This window comes from Alosa sapidissima, chromosome 12 (assembly GCF_018492685.1).
Source record: "Alosa sapidissima isolate fAloSap1 chromosome 12, fAloSap1.pri, whole genome shotgun sequence".
Taxonomy (NCBI): Eukaryota; Metazoa; Chordata; class Actinopteri; order Clupeiformes; family Clupeidae; genus Alosa; species Alosa sapidissima.
The window spans coordinates 16,240,095-16,260,300 of record NC_055968.1 but is presented as its reverse complement, the minus strand read 5'-3'; the positions used below and the strand labels follow the sequence as shown (position 1 = coordinate 16,260,300).

The following is a 20,206-nucleotide window of genomic DNA, read 5'->3' as shown; positions in this document are numbered from 1 at the left end:
TAATGACACTACGTAAATTCTGAAATTGGAGATTCGATGGGCTCTACTTCCGCCTTGGCCCGTGGACAAACGATGTTGATCACAGACCGACTGGGCTTACTATCACTCGGTTTTACAGCGTCTCGACCCTGAATAGCTTTTGACCAGAAGATGGCAGCAGTAACTTGCTTTAGGCTACGTTCTCGGACCAACAAATCTGCGCTGACTGTATCCCAGATGTTTCATCGGACTACAATATACACACATTACTGCACTGATTTTCATACTTGTGTCAGAAAGCCCTTAGTGTGATTGTTTGAACATTAATTGGCATAACATGATAACATAATCCCCCACTGATAAGGGTTGTAAATCTATCAAGCGACTCCACTCTATCGGTGTTCGACTTCTTCGGTCTTGCAACAAGGAACAAGGAAGTTCCGGGTGGGATTTGCGATACCCACCACCTTGCAAGCTGCTCAAACTGTTGATTTTCGTCGGCCTCCGTTATAGCCTATGCCTGACACGCTGTGCAAAATGCGTGTATCTCAGATAATAAGGTGAGGATCAAACTATTTGCCATTTATCAACACCTATGATCCAACAACGGTGTCATCATGAATCGGTGTCATGTGTAACTTATCTGTTGGTTGTCCTTTGTGTAACTTCAATTGTAGCCAAAAGTCACATGAACATGTCCACAAACAGCTAATTTAGGCATGTCCAAAGTTGTTTAAGACGCACATCAAACTGAAAGCCTGTTTCGTTTTGTTACAACAGTCTGTATAGCAGTTAACGGTACGTATAGGCTATTAGATCGTGGTGTTAGCTGTCATATCGGCAGTGTCTCAATGTCAGGTGACCGCTTTCGTAAGGTGTAATCCTATTTACCAAAATAGCACGTTTTCACGGTTGGTTCTGAAAAGAACTACAGACCTTTACCTTTATTCACTTTCTAGTAACTGTTTTCATCTAATGTGTAGCCTATAGGGAAAGTCGTAAGCCTAATTTGGGCCTGTAGGCCTAAACAACTAAATAATTGTTGCTATATCTGAACACTTTATATTAGATCACTTATTAATGTTAGAGACATTCTGTCTCCGATGGCGTACTTCCATCAGTACACTTTACTGCAGTGCACTGTGTGCTTATTGGCGTAGTGTGTAAATTTCAGAATAGAGTCACATCGGACACCAAGTCCATTGCCTTAACGGAAATGACGATTGCAACAGTTAAATATAACTTTATTAGTGTTCTCTATCTGACAGTGACATGGTGGTACTTTGTGAACACATGAACAGTTTATGTTATAACTTGCATACGTCTGTAAAGTGTGTGTTGTCCACTGCTTCTACAACTTCCTCAACACAAGCAGAGCCCGTCTACGATTCTCTGACACAAGTTTGAAAATGCTCACTCCCCTTCCACTATGTAGCCAAGATGGCGTCCGTTGAGGGTGAAAGGTGTCCCATCGTTGCACTCTTTTTGACCGTTATAAGTGCACCACCCATTTCGTTGGTCTGAACTAGAGCTGTCAAACGATTACATTTTCTAATCTCTTAGCACATGATTAAAATTCTATTATTTTGCATTTCGGAACTTTCCAGAAGTCCATATTAACAATATAATGCAATTACATTACATTACATTTAGCAGACACTTCTTGACTGAAGTGACTAACATATGTCAGCTATATTACAAGGGATCACATTGTCCCCGGAGCAACTTGGGGTTAAGTGCCTTGCTCAAGGGCACAACGGTGGAAGCCGGGAATTGAACCGACAACTTTCAGGCTACTGCACGCTAGCCCAGCTCCTTAACCACTACACTACCACCGCCCCAATTATTACCAGTGTATCTTGATTGGGATTCAAATGAAAGCAAAGCAAGTTACTTTATTAACTTAACTTTAAGACGTTGATCTATTTGATTATTTCAAAAGATGTGCAGCAGACCTGAGGCAACAGTGTATTCTTTAGAAATATAGCTGATATAAACTGAAATAAATGCTACAGCAAAAGTACATGCACAAAATGTACACACATTATAAAGGGCATAATAAACAGAAAAAACTCCATATAGCCTATATTCATTATCTTTGAGTTCAGTTGAAATTAAGGAACTTTTCGTATTAAGAAATATGCACAAGTGTGCAAAATGTAGCCTATAGGCCTAGAGCATTTCAATGAAGTGTATACCAAACAGAAATAGCCTAGTCATATCTCTAAGTTCAGTTCACGTGTAACAGTGTGAGGGTAAGCAATGTTTAGCTTGTAGGCTTAAACTTGAAGTGCTTCGGTGATATTTTAATTCCATGTTGACTAAGCCGACGCCAGCGCCGACATATTTTTATATGGTGCACTGTCACTTCCCACACGCATTCAGCGCCGAAGTTTTTACTTGCAAACACTGGATGAACAATAGATTTTATTGGAGTGGCGCCGACCAAATATAACTGAATTGTGATTTACACAGCGACAAAGTGCGATGCTGGTGTGCGGAGTTGAATGTCGAAAGCAGATTGCACCACACTCATATCGGCATCGGGGTCCACAGCACTTTAAAGCACCATTCAGCCGACCAGGAGTTCAGAACTGGGGTGATGCTTATTATCTCCATGCCTATTCACCTTATGCAGCCCCGCCCATTTTTAAAAGTTCTTGTCTTCCGCATTGTCTGTAAACTTCCGGTCTGCTAGCTACTGCTAATAGCTACGTTGAAAAACCCGCAGAATTAGGATGGAGAGGCTAACGTGGGAAGAGAAAAAAACAGCATCAAGAGGTCGGATGGAGGGATTGTACTTTGCCACCCGAGGCTAATTATCTCCACAGATTGGGTAGATGACATGCGGCGGTGGCCTCAAGTGTCATATGGAGATATTTTTAATTATCTCGTAGGACCGATGGGCGTCGATGGGGCGGCCATGAAGAACAACAAGAGCACAGAGGCTTATCAGTACCTACATAGTGGGAAGGTCAGTCCTGTTGTGCATTGCGAGTAATACCATGTCATATTTTTGAAAGCTGCAGTCAACCCCAGTTAAGCAAGCACACCAAGCCACAGTGCATGGGTGTTAACCAGGACCGATGGAGCCGTGGAGACAACCGGGTGCACCTATATAAAAACACCAAAAATAATTCAGTGGAAATGCATGGATTCCAGTTGCTGCTACTGGAAGAAACTGGAATCCATGCATTTCCACTGAATTATTTTTGGAATCTGATCCCTTATCATACCTGTTCATTCTTACTCGTCGCTCGACTTATCGTGACTAAATTCAAGATGGCTGCAAACGCTAAATTTCGTGAAGATACTGTCTGTATAAATAGTCTTGTAAGTAAACTACCAGTGCTTTTTCAAAGTTCTCAATGTCTCGTTTTAAATGTCAGGGCCCTCGGAAGTCTACCAATGAAGTGTGGAGATACATTGAGCCTCATAAATGGGTGTTAAACAGTGATTTATTTGCATGGCTAGCCCGATGCCGAAGCGCCACTATTGAAAAAGCTGTTGGTAGCATCGGCTAACTAGCGCCAGATTTTGGAGTGCAGGGGACAAGCCGAGATGGGCTATGAGACATACGTTCACACTCGGTATCATGTTTCAATACACTTTAGGTCAATATCACACCGGAATTCTCCTTTAAGTTTATAATGTTGTAGCCAGCCACCTGACGTCTTCTGGCCCAAGGCTGCGCGCACCTCTAGATTTGTTGGTAAACAGGAAACCCGTCTATGATAACAATACAACACATCATTAAAAAACTGTTTAGTCATAGCATACATGAAAATAATAATAATAACAGATGAAATAATCAAACTAAACAAACAGCAAGGAACAGCAAATCGTCATAATCAATAATTATAAACATAAACAGCCACAATTACAGTTTAAGACAAAAAGAATGTTCCTGTGGCAGGCTTAAGTAGATTTAAATTATTCAAAATTGTGAATCTATTCACCAACCCGTGCAAAAAAATTGTGCTGTGCCTACACTCTTTCAGACAGGAATTATTTTTCTGCAAGGCATTGGCACAAACACCCTTTGCTCTTGGCTGGTAAACAAGATGCTCTAAGATGGGAACAATGCAAAGTACCTTAACGGCTTGTGTAGTAGAATGTTTGCTGTTTAGAGACACTTCTCACTTCAACTGACAAAATGAAACCGTTTGTAACAGTCATGGATTGAATGGTGTGAAATACATGTTTGTATCTTAGATTTATATGATTTATATAGAACCCATAAGTATTTGACAGGATAAAGAAAAGTCTGGCTAATGAAATGACTACAGAAATGTTATGCTTGTTTTGTTTGACTAAAGCCTTCTGGAGTATTATGTTTAAGACCTTCACATGAGTTGTTGTTGGTGGTTTCATATATAAGTATAAGTATATATACTTTTTTGATCCCGTGAGGGAAATTTGGTCTCTGCATTTAATCCAATCGGTGAATTAGTGAAACACAAACAGCACACAGTGAACACACAGTGAGGTGAAGCACACACTAATCCCGGCGCAGTGAGCTGCCTGCTTCAACGGCGGCGCTCGGGGAGCAGTGAGGGGTTAGGTGCCTTGCTCAAGGGCACTTCAGCCGCGGCCCACTGGTCGGGGCTCGAACCGGCAACCCTCCGGTTACAAATCCAGAGTGCTAACCAGTGGGCAACGGCTGCCCCAACATGTCAGCCGTACAAGCTTATTCAGTGTTTTTTGAGATATAATATGAAATAGCACGTCTCTCTACTTTGGGGCTGGCATGTGTTTTTATTAGGGGGTCTCTGCTGAAAACATGTCTGTGCTGTGTGTCTGTCTAGCGGACATCCTGTTCTCCCATCTTCCTTTTTTTCTTCTCTGGTAGGCTGTAGCAGACGAACCTTTTTTTTTTCTAAAGACAAAGCTCTCTCCCTTGCCCTTTCTCCACTTTACCACATTTGCTGTTGGACCCCCATTAGCACAGAGATTTTCCCGTCTTATTTCGGTGGGGTCGGAGTTTGTTGTAGTTCAGGCTTGGGCACTTGAGCCAGGTGCCTTAGCTGAATATTTAACACTATCCACAGGTGAGATGCTCCTCTGAGCTTATTGCAGTATGGAGGAAATCAAAATCTCATTTGTTATTGTTAGTATTTTTACAGTATATCTTTTCCTTAACAATGCATGCGTCTTTGGCAAGGTGGGCTATTCAGGTGACTGTCTACCATGAAGATTTTGCTTCGCATTTCTGCAGCCCTCTTGGTCGTCCTGTCAAAGGAGGATTGTAGACTATGGCAAAATATTTGTACACAAGATTTACACATTAGTTCCACGGTACAATACATGCAAATAGCTGACCAAGGAGAACCTAGAAAGAGAAAGAAGGACACCAGCCTTTCTCGTTGTTCTGCGCTTCAGTGTCAGTAAAAAGGCAGGGCCAAGTCTGACTGAAGTTTGGTGCTCATTTCGACAGAGGTTCTCCGAGCTGTTTCCTGGATGTTTCTGGGGAGATGGTCAACCATGACTCTGGATCTTTTGTGCCCACAGATTGCATTTCATGCTACAATAGTTCCCCTGAAAGCAGACTTTTTTTATTTTAAAAAAGAGAAATGCCTTTGTTCATAAGATCTGTGGGTTTTAACAAAAACATTTCTTCTTCAACGACGAGTAAATGTTTTGACTCTGATTTGTCTCCACAGTGTTGCTATGTAGATTCCTGTTTGATAAGGTTTGAGTGGGAAAGTATGAGATGGTTGCGTAAGAAATCTTGGTTCATGTTCAACATTTGTTACATGTCCATTTTTCAATTGGCCTTTGAGTGTATTTCATTTGTATATTGGTTTCTGTGATTGCATAGGCTTTTTACTGTGCATTTGTACGTGTGTCTGAGAGAGAAAGAATGCATGTTATCTAGCCTGTTTCTCTGAAGTGCTCTCTTTCTCCACAGTGCTCCACAGATCAAGGCTGTATGCACCAGTGCAGCTGGTGACCTGGACGGCTTCAAAGCACATGCTGTCTTCCAGGAGATCAACAAGAAGCTACAAGAGGTATCCAGCCTGTAATAATTGCCATTTCAATCTGCCAGTCCTTATCATAAACCTCAGGTTTCTTCTTTGGTCTGCCAGGTCTGCTACCTTGTGGAAAACATTGTAGACTTTCAAAGCTTGTTCATACCATTGAATTGGAATAGTTTATTTTGACCCTCATCACAGGGACTGTCCTTGCTAGAGTAGCCAGGCAGCTACAGTGCTACACTGTGACGGCATGATTTTAAAGATACCCCCAGAGTTAGGTAAATTAGGTAGGTACACTGCTAATAGTAACTATAAAGAAAGCTATAGATAATGATATGCACATCCACACTGACCAACGATAAGGAAGCCATTCAGGAATATTCTTCATGTCCAGTAATGTGATGCCTATAATTGATAGATTCTGATCCACTGTTCTGTTGGTAGTGTTAATTTCGTCAGACGAGACGAGAGGAAATATGTTCGTCAACGACCTTTTTTTTCACGACTAAGACAAGACGATGACGAGACGGCAGTAATGTCCTGAAACACTGACTAAGACTATCTTAAGATGCATTATTGTTGACGAAAAAAGACGAGACTAAAATGTTTTGCATGAAATAAAAACTAAGATAAAATCTCTCTTCATTTTCGTCTACAAAATGAAAAGACAGAATATCTAGCTGTTACGTTTTCAAAATATTCCGAATGAGTTCATACGCAACAGCTTTCCTGTAGGCTAGTCTACATGCTGTTGCTGCAACCCTGTGGCTGCAACACGAAACTACATGGAACAAGAACACTGGAGATTTCTGCCAGAGTTAGCAAGCTAACTACCTAAGCTTTATGCCACAAAGCTACATACCCAGAAGTTGAAGCGTCTCTCATACAAATTAACATCCCCCAGAATGTCCATACGAAAATGTTCATCATGTAATGTCAACAATTTAACTAGTTAGACTGATGATGCAAAGTTTGCTAGCAAGTAAGCTAATATGGAAAGTTCGCTAGCAAGTTAGCTATGGCTAAGATGGAGAGTCTGTTTGGGGAATGTGTTGTGTTTGGGCGCATATCGCCATCTAGCGAGGCGGAGTAAAACATTAATACTTTGGCCTACGACAGTGTTCCTCAAACTTTTTCAGTTTCAGGACCACATAACTAACCCTAGCTAAAAAAAAAAAAAAGATTAGACCTACTTCAACAGTAGCCTATAATTAGTCTACACAATAGGCCTACTCACTGAACCACCTTGCTTATTGTCTTTGCACTTTGCTTATTGTGTGGATTCATATTGTATGATTTAAACTGGCATATCTTACATAGACAGTGTTGCAGAACTGTTTTTACATACAAGTTGGTTCAATATTGCAAACAACTCATCTATATTATATTTTACCACGTCTGCTCACGGACCACTTGGGCTAGCTTGCGGACCACCAGTGATCCCCGGATCACACTTTGAGAAACACTGGTCTACGAATATGACAGTGGTCCAGTCAAATCTTTTACTGTCTATGGTCAAATCCCAGCCGAGCTATAACTGTAGCTCGACTTACCTGTGCATGTAAACATACTGACTGACAAAAAATCAGAATGAGTAATTATAACAGACGAGTAGCCCTGTGGACACACAATATTGTTGGAAAATTGAGATGTGTGAAACACTATTTGACTCAAATGGTAATCAGAAATAATTTGTTATAAAAAAAAGACTAAAATGTGTTGAGTAAAACTGACTAAGACTAAGATACCTTTAGTTTTCTTTTGACTAAAACTAGACTAAAATGACGAGACCTCTAGTCGACTAAAACTTGACTAACAAAAATTATATTTGAATGACTAAATATGACAAAGACTAAAAAGGAAATTTCATCACAAGACTAAGACTAAGACTAAATTAAAAATAGGTGACAAAATTAACACTATCTGTTGGATTCCTGTTGTTCACAAAATTGCTCTGAAAGTGATCTCCAACAATATCATTCTCCCTGTCATTTTCATTATAGTGTGCCATGTCGATGTTATCATTCTTACTACTTAGGGCAATATTTAAAATCATAGTTATGGTAATCGTTAGTAGTGTGGAATGGCTTTTACTAGCTCGACTTAAAGTGAGTCTGAGCACTTAGCAAGTGCCATTTTTTAAACTCAGAAGTTCACATTGCTTCTAAGTGCCGCTCCACATGAGAAGCCAGCAGGTACCAGTAGGGATGGGCATCGATGCCATTGTCGAGTCTGCTTATCGATTCCTGTACCATTTGCTGAACACTTATAGGATGGCTTTGAGAGTTGTTGGCTTTGAATGTCTAATTTAAAGTGGTTTTAGAGAATGAATACCAAGTGTGCAATATCAATGCAGAAGTTGAATTTCTAAAAAAGTAAATATTTCTAAAATGTTCGGAATCGTTAGTGGAATTGTTAACGTGTGGACATGTACGATTCCGATGGATCGGAACGTTTGGAACCAGTTCCAAACCGGAACCTGGAACCAATTCTCAAGCCTAGGTACCAGAGTGCTCTTCCTTTTCAATACGGCTATATTTTCAATTCCAGCATTCTACTGGAACAGTAAACATTTATTTGTATGGTGCAGGGATCCTTTCACCAAGCAAATCTGATGAATGGAGAATAGGTGAATTGGAGTCACGTACGGTACGGTGGTGGGCAGCCAGGGGCCTTTATCTCGCAGGCAGCTGCACTTGGCCGCCGGTGTGGGGAATGTGTAGGCCAGCTCTGTTGTCATGTTGAGCAGAAGCTGCATAAAGCATCAGCGGCTGTCGGAGCCCAGGCATCTGGATGTGAAAAACATTTAGGTTGGATTTGTTTGCCAGTCAGCCAGATTTCATCCCCCTTTTCTATAGTTTCATAAGAACTGGAAAAAAGAGGAAAATGGAAGCAAAAAAAACCCCCTCACATCAGCTTTTTATTGTCTGTCTGATAGCAGCTGTGAAACTTCCTGCTTGGTTTCTTTTCTCATTCTCTCTTTCTCTCTCTCTCTCTCTCTCTCTCTCGTTCTATCTTTCTCTCTCTTGTTTTCTCTTTCTCATTCTCTCTTTCTCTTATCCTTTCTTTTGTCTTGCTGACCTGCTCAGTGTTATATATATATATATATATATATATATATATATATATATATATATATATATATATATATATATATAGTGTATAAAGTGTAGTCATCCTGTTTTTGCTATATATATATATATATATATATATATATATATATATATATATATATATATATATATATATATATAGCAAAAACAGGATGACTACACTTTTACACTTTCAACTCAGTTCTTCTGAGCTTTGGCTTCAGGTCATGACTTGCTAGCTCACAGCAAGTACTTTCATCCAAGCTCACAACATGTCAGGGCCAGCCAATTATTAATGCTGTTGTTATTTCCTCTACCGCTGCTATTCCATTCAACCATATGCCACTGCAAACTCCCACTCCCAGTGCAAATTCACAAATGTATTTAAAGGTAGTGGTCTACTACTCCCTCCGGTAAGTTCAGACTGAGAGAGATGAAGTCCTGGCTCATAATGGAAGAATTCAGGATCCAGCTGAGCAGTGTGTTGTTTAGACTTGTGTCAGGCATGCTCTCTGAATATTGGTGGCATAGGATATTTAACAGGGTGTTATTTTTTTACTACTTTACCTCCTTGGTTTCCTCAAATTTTCCCCTCGAGCAAATTTTAGCACTCGCTGTTGAGTGTTTGCCTTTGTATCGTTTCCATAGTCCTACAGTATTTGTGCACTAAGTCCCTGCAACAAGTTCTTGCAAAAGAGAGGGCCCATGGCCTAGTTTTCATCCACTTCTTTTATGCAATTATGCTGGCAGGGACAGCAAGCAATCTGTTTCACATTACCAGTTCGATGTTTTTGTATTGGGTTGATTTTACGTCTGTTTGTCTTTGTCGGGAAGATATTTCCTCATGTTTTGTTCCACAACAAGAAAGCAACAAAATCCAAACGGCATGTCTCTACATTTGAATACATACAAAAAAAGATAAAGAATTAAACAGTAGTTAACTATTACCTCGCAGGATGGGGAGCAGTTTGTGAAGAAAATCGGTGGGGTTTTTGCATTCAAAGTCAAGGACGGACCAGATGGTAAGGAGGCCACCTGGATTGTGGACGTGAAAAATGGCAACGGCTGCGTTCACAATGACACAGGTACGGTAATAACTCTAACAAGCAACCAACCAATGTTGGACTTTACAATGTAAAACTTGAAGGGCAGTTGTACCAACATGTTAGAGCATTTTTGTGATTCGATCTGGGAAAACCTTTCACATGGTGCAATTTTACTAACTTAAGATTCTGATACCGTCCTAGCAACATCCAAGATTTTGGGAGAATGGTATCCTGGATTTTGCTAGGAGAAAGTGTCCAGAATGTTGCTAGGATGGTATCAGAATCTTAAATTGATGAAACTTCACCAGAGAGGGTTAAAAAGGAGCAAAAATCAAGGATTTCTGAGTGCACCATGTGAAGGGTTTTCCTAGATCGCATCACATGTTGGCTATTATTTCGCCAATGCATTTAAAAATCTGTGATGTGTAGCAACTGCTGATTCCTAAAACTGCCTTTAGTGTGCTGCTGGAGTGCAGTGATTAGGGGTCCAAGTACTGAAGCTGCAGTAACCCTATTCTCTGTGATTTTTAGAAAGGCCTAAATGTAAAGTGATATGAAAATGATATGAGATTTTGGCCTCAAGGTGGCACTGTAATAAGTTTACATTGGTCTAGGTTGAAAAGGGTGTCGTTTAAAAAGTGATATACTACACCTATGTTTAAACGCCGTTCCATATCAATGCTTATGAATGGTAACTATAACAACAATAGTAGGACGACGGTTGAGCCTGGAGGCAGGCTTTGCAACAATGGAATCAACTGTAAACAGCTAAAAAAACTAACAATACAACAAAGACAAGTTATCTGTATGGAGCTATGTGTTTGGTGTGGAGGAGAAGTGATCATTAAACAGAAAGGTCTTGAGAGGTTAGCAAATATGGTTCTGGGAAACGCACCCCAGTACGTCTGTTATGCAGTTACATTTTTACGCCTTATAAAAGTAGGTGCAATCCAGATTGTGTCTTTATTTCTCGATTAGCTGCAGGTATAGTACATTCACTGTAAACTGAAAAAGTCCCAGCATTCTCCTTGTGCAGATTGGCTAAGTTGCTTTTTGCGCTTTTTGCTTTTTGCGCTGTCCCATGTGTATATTTGCCTCTCTTAGTGGGGGAATAACAACTGAAGGTGTGAGGGACTTAAAACTGAACAGCATTCAAAGACAAGTCATTCATTTGTAGGCCTCGGGTAAACCATTGGTCTTTGAGCAGTTAAATAATTCATCTTTAATAGGCACCAGAAGATGCGGTCAGTCATTACTACTCCTTTCAATATGTAGTTCGGCTTTTAATGATATCAGGAGGGATTGACAAGGTAAGCTATGGTGTCGCCGGGCAAATCATAGGCCCATATCCTCAAGCCATTTCTACATACCAAATAAGCAGTGCGTATTCAAGCCATGGCTCTAAGAGTGAAATCCTTAAAAACCTTGATGTTAAGGAGCATCCCTGGGGTACTTCTCCTGCCCACACTTGTACCTGTGTGCACACTTTGATGAGGGAGAGAGAGAGACCAGAGAGACCAGAGACCAGAGAGAGAGAGAGACCAGAGAGAGAGAGAGAGACCAGAGAGAGAGAGAGAGAGAGACCAGAGAGAGAGAGAGAGAGAGAGACCAGAGAGAGAGAGAGAGAGAGAGACCAGAGAGAGACCAGAGAGAGAGAGAGACCAGAGAGAGAGAGGGAGAGAGAGAGAGACCAGAGAGAGACCAGAGAGAGACCAGAGAGAGAGAGAGAGAGAGACACATACAGACCGATACATTCCTGTGTATGAGAGTTTTGGATGTGCATACACTGTGTGTGTGTGTTTGTATACAGTATGTGTCTGCTGTCCTGTATCTGATGTCCCCCTCTCGGGGCCTGATTTGAAAAGGCGAGTGAGTCACAAACCCCAGCTTGAGCGCCTTACTCCGTAAAGGAGCTAGCACTGCGTGAGGCACCCATGTGCTGACAGTGCTAATAACAGCCGGTGCCAAAGCACACTTTCATCTGCTAACATTTTCCGATTCGTCCCTCTTTTTTTTTCTTTTTCCACCCCGCCCCCCCCCCCCCCATACCCCCTTAACCCCACAATCCCTCTTTTTTTCTCTCCCCTAGCCAAGAAAGCTGACTGCACCATTGCCATGTCGGACGGCGACTTGTTGGCCCTCATGACGGGGAAAATGAATCCTCAGACCGTGAGTATTCTCTACTCCAATGATGTGCTTTTTATTAACTGTAGTAATCGGCAGTGGTTTTGTTTGTCTTTTCATGAACAGTTGTGTTTTATATGGAATTTGTGTATGTTTATGGTACATGTTCAATGGCAGGCGCATGGCAAAAGAAAAAGCCTTCAAGCGATTCAACAGACTAGTTTTTTTTATTTTCCCTTTGCCCACTCACTCAAAGCCTCTGTGTTTCTCATCTTGAACTTTCATCTGTTCTAATCTGCATGCAGCACTCGCCATGCTGGTTTGTAGAGTTTGGGGTCATAAAGTCTGAGGAGGTCCACTGTGGATCCAGGTCGGGTATCAGGTCAGGTCTGGTCCGGCTGGGGAGCCGGGTTCCAGGTGGCTTTATCACCGGAGGCCAGCTCTGTCTACACTTACAGGCGCTGGCTCCCCCGTCCTTTACTGCCTTTGGCGTGCTCCAGCTCCATCAAAAGGCAGCCCCCCCCCTTTAACTTTCACACACCTGCTCAGGGGCCCAGCCATGCGCCGCCGCAGTCGCTGTAGCCTCATCTGCACTGGCACTCTGACAGGTGTTCGTCTCTGGAAGTGCCACTCTGCATTTACTCGTTAGTATTTTCACACTCAATAAGTCTAGACAACCTGGAGCTAATTAGTCTTAAACAAAGCTAAATAATTCATCTGTCCAGACCCTTCTTTCCTCTTAGAAAAAGAGAACATGATCTATTGAGGATATCTGGAAGCAGTCACCGGTGTGGGTTTCCATACCTGAAAATTGTGAAGATCAAATCCCTAGTCACTCTTTACTACTACGGTTGGAAGATCCACTTTATTACTACAGAGGATGGAGGATCCACATGCGCGTTGCACGTCTCGTATATTTATTTAAAGGAGAATTCCGGTGTGATATTGACCTAAAGTGTATTGAAACATGATACCGAGTGTGAACGTATGTCTCATAGCACATCTCGGCTTGTCCCCTGCACTCCAAAATCTGGGGCTAGTTAGCCGATGCTACCAACAGCTTTTTCAATAGTGGTGCTTCGGCATCGGGCTAGCCATGCAAATAAATCACTGTTTTACACCCATTTACGAGGCTCAATGTATCTCCACACTTCATTGGTAGACTTCCGAGGGCCCTGACATTTAAAACGAGACATTGAGAACTTTGAAAAAGCACTGGTAGTTTACTTACAAGACGATTTATACAGACAGTATCTTCACGAAGTTTAGCGTTTGCAGCCATCTTGAATTTAGTCACGATAAGTCGAGCAACGAGTAAGAATGAACAGGTATGATAAGGGATCAAATTCCAAAAATAATTCAGTGGAAATGCATGGATTCCAGTTTCTTCCAGTAGCAGCAACTGGAATCCATGCATTTCCATTTGGCCACGAAAACCACTCAATGAATCAAACTTGAGGCCTTGATCAGACTCAATCAGTGCATCAGAAAGGCAAAATGATTCTCCACATGGTTTTCAGTGACCTTCTTGTGTCCACTGCCAATGCTTTTTCCCATACCACCGAAATTAAGAGTTGATGAAAGCTTTTTTGCACGTATATATGATCTTAAGTCCACGAGTGCAATATGAAGCACTGCAAAACCTTCTGCGGAACACAGGGATGTGGTCTCTGTTTATGTGGCCTCGTGTTTTGGCCTTTTGTCCACACTAAAACTCAGTGTTTGCGTGTGGACAGGTGAAAACAGAGTTTCCGATTGGCCAGTATCGCTGACGTGTTCTTGACAACCTTCAATGGCTGTTTTTGTTTATCCGTGTGGATGGAATTATTTTGCAATTTGAGGGAGGAAAAATCTTAGTAACACCTGGGCTTGCCAGCTACTGTATCTATAAATTACAGGAACGTCTGTGTCTGTCTGTCTGTCTGTTATTCACATATCTCTCGAACCATTAGTCTGATTGATTTCAAAGTTGGCAGGTGTCTTGCTACAGGCACGAGTACAGGCAGTGCCAAATTTGATGTTGTTTGGATTAGTAATGCAAAAGATATTGTTAATTATTTTGGTAAAAGAAGCACACATTGGCTTTCTCCACTCTTCTGTAGCTACTCCCGTTCTCACACAGCACAGCACAGGACCAGAGATAGAGGGGGTAAGAGAAGTTTTGGCAGCACTGAATCACGGGTCAAGATGCAAGATTATTATATAATGCCTGACCTCAACAATAAAGACTCCCTGTATGCAGTTTGCTTGCATAAAATTATTCTGTGGATTTTGCAACAACACGGCAACAAACACGGGTATGCAGTGGCTGTTCAAAATAATGTAAAAATGATGTGCAATAAACTGACCCTTCGAATAGCCCAGGCTACTTTGGACTTGAGGGTTTGAATAAACCAACAACAATTCCGACTGCAAGGTCCCAAATTAAAACAAGTGATGGACTATGGTCCCCAATTTAAGGACGTTTCAAAATGCCACACAGCTAGACAACAAGCTTAGCTGGAATGATGTTTTCCCTATCATCCTAGTTTTAAAGCAGGCATACCTGCGGGCATGTAACTGGGCTACTGGTTTTCTACAGGAATGGCATGTTTGAACCGCACTACACTAGTGTATTTAATGTGAAAAATGGCTGCTGAGAAAAGGGTCCATTGATCCTGGGCCGACCAATGTTCAGGCTGCCGCTGCTCCACATTTTGTGGTGCCATAGCCGGCCAAGCCATGGTCATGTAGCAGTTTGATCTTTAGTTTGAACTGCTTCAAAAGGTCTCGTTAATTCAGATTCAAGCATCAGGAGACCTTCCTGGTTATAGGTATGAAATGGAGTAAATATAGCTCTTTCTCAGTGATATTAGCTTATTTTTCTCTCCCTGCGTCCCTTTCAGTGCTCCTGTTAGTCACAGTAGAGAGTGTGCATACATGCCCTCTGGGTTTTCAAGCTCTCTACTCCTGTGGCCTTCCTTTCATCCAGACACATTGATTGAGGGTGCTATAGAGGAATCAGAGGGGTGCCTCTCCATCAGGAAGCCAGGAATACCAGCCAATTTAACCCCCACACAGAGAGCTGCGAGACCCCCATGCCTCCCTTTTTATCAGTTATGAATGAATCCTGCAGGATTCAAAAGGCACCAGCTATTCCTTGTGTGTGTGTGTGTGTGTTTTCCTGGCCTCTGGTGAAATGTGTTTCTCTCCATCCCCTCTCCATCAAAGGCTTTCTTCCAAGGCAAGCTGAAGATCACAGGGAACATGGGCCTGGCCATGAAGCTCCAGAACCTGCAGCTGCAGCCAGGCAAAGCCAAGCTGTAAGGGGTGGAGGGCAGGGGGGAGGGGGGCTCACAGCCCTCCATCCCACTCCACACACCCACAGCCCACAACCCTCCGTAGACTGGGCCGCAGAGATTCACCGACGTGGATGAGACCAGGCAAGACCAGACTCTGGCTTCATTTATACGAATTTGGGAGTGACGGGAGAGAAATTGGAGACAACAAAGGAAGGACGTGTCCTCTTATTTCTGCTCCTTTCACTTTTCTGCTGTTTGTTTTTTTGTTTTTTCCTAACAAGGTAACAACACTCTAGATTGGTAGAGACTCTAGGTGTGCACCAGGGCATACTTTTTTTAATATTAATGCAACTTGATCGATTAGTGACTGAAACGTTTCTGTTAAAAAAAGAGCGGAAATAAAGAGGGGCATCATTTTATTTCCTTTATGTGAAAATATCCTGTACATGTTACTCTACCTGAGTGATTCCACACGTCCCTGTGTGTGTGTGTGAGAGACTGTGTGTGTGTGTGTGTCTACTCTCACTCTTGTGACAACTGAGAAAGCCGTCAAGTGTTTGCAGTACACTCCAGATTCAAACAACTCTGTGTTGACATGTTGCGATCGCCTTGAAAAGAGAGAAAACATTCTTCCTTAAACATTGATACTGTCTAAGGGCTGTATTTGAAGATGATGTCAAAAGAAATGAAACCACTACGCATTGTATATATTGTTTGAGTACTTTCTTTAATTATTCAGCTGGATTCTCAGCTGTACTGTACCCATGTCAGTGGTTTCAGACTCATGTTGTCACTTTTGCTCTTGTTACAGTTGTGCACACTCTACAGATACCCTTGACTTTGGCCACTTTTAAGAATTTTCTTAATAATTGCCCAGTGGATGTTAGATTTTATACTAAATAAACCTTGAGTATGATTGAATTCACCCTGAGTGCTTTTGATTAATGATGGTACCACTTGAGCTGTTAATCTGAATCAGCTCTTCATCTGCCGCATTCCTATTCAGTTATATTGGGAATCTAATGTCTTCCTGGAACATCCTAATAACTGATGTAAATTGATGTCTTTCATGTCACTGAAGATATATTTGACCATTTTGATACATATTTCATACTAAATAAATAGTACTACTGATTGAATGAAGTGTGTTCAGATAGATATTATCGTTGATCCTGAGGGAAATTCTTTCACTACATTTTACTCATCCGTGGTTAGTGAGCACAGATTTAGAGGAGCTGAAAATTAGGTGTCTTGTTTAAGGGCGCAATCAGACCGTGTGCAGTTTACTGCTTGTAAAATGTGAGGTGCTCTGGGTGTGTAAGCAGCATGCAAATAGCCTAATGCCAATAGACCTCTGAAGTTCGCCTACAAAAAAGCTGTAATCTTTGAGATCCGGTATCTTGTGATTTTTCCTATGGGAAAATAACATGGGGATTTTGAATTATCACACCTATTAAACTCTCACGGGGACAAAGAAGTCTGAAATGCAGACGATTTGCTCAACACACTTTTGTCCTCTGCCTTCGAATGGGTACTGTGATCTTCGGTACGCTAAGACGGCAAACTTAGATTTTTGCTACCCCTGTCTAACTTGCAATAGAACTTGCCATAGGTAGTTAGCTTCAATTAACACCTGGATCTCCTTATATGGGCAAAGATGGCCGTTTTGGTTCTTTTTTGTAGGCGAACTTCAGAGGTCTATAACGAAACAGCATAAAGAAGGCGCATCTGCAAAAGTCTGCATCTTGTCTGATTGCGCTTTATGGGTACCCAGTGTCGGTGTACCACCCTGAGGTCATAAGTGTGATTCCTTAACCAATAGGCCACGGCTGCTGTGGACTGCATTTACAGTATGTATCTACTCCAAGCACTCCAAACTCATTACAGATTAATGCATCACATTCACGTGCTTACTGTATATACAGCTCTGGAAAGAATTAAGAGACCACTGCACATTTTTCTGATGTCATCCTACAGTTGCTGAGTGACATTCGAATGAGTTGACGGTCATATTCAAATTTGCAGTGGTCTTCTTATTTTGAATATGACCGTCAACTCATTCGAATGTCACTCAACAACCATAGGATGACATCAGAAAAATGTGCAGTGGTCTCTTAATTTCTCCAGAGCTGTATATATTGTATTGGAAGTAGTTTGGGTTTCAGTGTGTTGTTCAGTCACACTTCAGGGATGGACCAGAAACCTTCCAGTTGCTGAACAGCTTCTCCACCTTCCAAGCCACTGAGTCACAGTTTTGAAATGCGCCCTTGCCGCACTTCAAGACCTTTGGATATGCAGTGAGAGAGACAACAGCTTCCTGTTCCACAGTTATGATTGCATAAATACAGTAGTATGGGTCATGTCTGTTGGATGAATAATAATAACAAGTACTCCATGTGTGTTGGGCCCACAATTTTGTAGTAAACTTTAATAATGGGAAATGGTGGAAAAAATAATGATGGAAAAAATAACTTTTTTTGATTTTTGCAAGCAGTCACTGCTTTGTCTCAGTCAAGGACTGAAAGTAGTGAATGTGACTTATTTTTCTTTTGTATTGGAGTGCCTCCATTCTCCCCTTCAATGGTAGCAGAGAACCTTCACGTTACCGATACCTGTAATTTTAATGGAGATTTCCCATTGTTGTATTTCTTCGAATCAGCCAATAAATGGCAGAATCGTGATGTTGTCAAGAAGCACATTTGAAGAGTTGCAGGAAGTGCGGTGGACCTGCAGTATGTGTTACTGACCTTCTCCTTGGTTTGTTGAGTTGCGCTTATTTGAACTCTCAACTGAAAGTGCTACACTGAAACTTTTTTGTTGTTTTAATGGTGTGTTAGTCTTTATCTGCACCACAAGGAAAAAGTCATTTTCAAAAAGAGAGATCTGAGGATTCTTTGTCTGGGCTGTCATGTCTTCCTCCTTCTCCTCCCCCTGACTCTCCCAACAAAACTTTGACGACGGTGACCTGTTTCCAGACTGCCACGCTTTTGTTTTTCCCCTTGAAAACTCTGGACGTGCGGCTGGAGAGCCCGTAGCTGTTAATGAGCTCTGACCCAGTTTCCACTGGCTCCGTACTCTCCCGCTCTCCGGGGCCTCTGGAGTCTCCACTGGTAAAAGCTGCAGAGCAGGACTCCACTCCACGCTCACTCACACACAGCTGCCTTCCAGTGATGTGGATGCAGATGAGTATTTTTTATTTGTCTCAGAGTGTCTGTTTGAGCTATTGTTTAGTAGAAACAGTGCCTTGTCACAAAAACAAAATGAATACACACTTCAGAGACATCAAAAGAGTATGTTAAAAAAATGTTCCATAGCTGTAAACAGAGGCTAGAAAAACAGGACGTTTGCATCCTTATATCCTCCCTCTGTTGGTGACCCTTTTTTTCATACCTTTCCATATGAGACGTGTTTACTCTTATTTATATTATGATTAGCAATAAACATGTGAGATCCCCTCCTCCCGAGGAACTTGGTCAGTAATTAAAGTGTTAAGAGCCAAAAGCACTCTGAGAAGGAGTCCAGGGAAAGCAGGTCACTGATATTCACATAGCCCTATCATAAAAATGAATATTATGAATACCTATCATAAATATGAATAATTCATTACTCTCAGGATAATTTTCCTCCCACCTGCACCTGAAAACATTTCAGTGTAATTTTGTGCCAGTGGTTTAGTTAAAGCATAAAATAGTAATTACCTATCTTAACTGTAAAAGCTTAGCCTGTGCCTGAGGACTGAGCGTAATTTTAAGAAATTATGTACCTCTCTCGCCGACACACCATTTTCAAAACCATAGACAAAATTACACCATTAGTAGATGGTAGGAAACTATTTAATCAGGCCTTTAGGTTCCATTCCTAAAGGCATTGCAGAGCAGTCATGTTTCAAGTAGGACACCACCTGCTTTAATGTTTCATAGTGGTGAAAGGACAGCGAATACATTGAGGACTAGTTATTTAATACTGTAAAGAACGGTGACACAAATTGTATTAAGTGCTCCAAATGTAAAGAACTTTGAGCTGCATTCTGTGTATGAAAGGTGCTATACAAATAAAGATTATTATTATTATTATTATTATTATTATATTATTATTATCATTATTGTAAGGCTGACCTTTTTGAAGTCTCTCTCTCCGTTAACAACACTGGAACGAATGACACACGTGGTAGAGAATACATTCCGTGCTGCAGATTTCATACGTTTGATTAGTTACAGTATAGAGCTGACGGTTCGCAGGGGAGTGCGGTGAATTCCTCACGTCAGAGCCTAGAGGTTGTTGTTTTTGTCCTTGAGTTGGTTCCAATTAAGAGGAAATGTGGGGCAGTGAGTTGGAGATGCCTGAAGATTATTATCATATTTGGCCGGGGGAGAATCGTACATTACTGTTTCAGCTTGTTCAGTTCAACCATGTAAAGTACCATGGGGTGAATACATGTAGAATAACAATAAAGCAAGTGTTGCAGACAGGGTTAGGGTTCAACGTATTGAAAAGAGAATCCCTGAGATTAATAATATGAGGCATTCACAGCCGTCAACGTCTCGTCAACTGGATGTTATAAATGACCCATCACACTGATAGTCAAAAGTATAGTACAACCACAGGTACAGATTTACAGATGTGTAAGTAGATTGCATTTCTTACAAATGTATTAATGCAATCTTTTTTTGACAGCTTTCAAACTGAGGTTCCTAAAATATCACTTG

General features: G+C 41.4%; 1 protein-coding gene across 1 annotated transcript; it reads left to right on the top strand.

Moving 5' to 3' along the window:
* The first annotated feature begins 382 nt into the window (after positions 1 to 382).
* scp2b (sterol carrier protein 2b) lies at positions 383 to 16,421 on the top strand. The gene is made up of 5 exons (XM_042057347.1): positions 383 to 539; positions 5,891 to 5,990; positions 10,005 to 10,134; positions 12,185 to 12,264; positions 15,430 to 16,421. The coding sequence occupies exons 1-5, from the start codon at positions 496 to 498 to the stop codon at positions 15,523 to 15,525; spliced, it is 450 nt and encodes a 149-aa protein (XP_041913281.1). The 5' UTR covers positions 383 to 495; the 3' UTR covers positions 15,526 to 16,421.
* Positions 16,422 to 20,206: the final 3,785 nt, after the last annotated feature.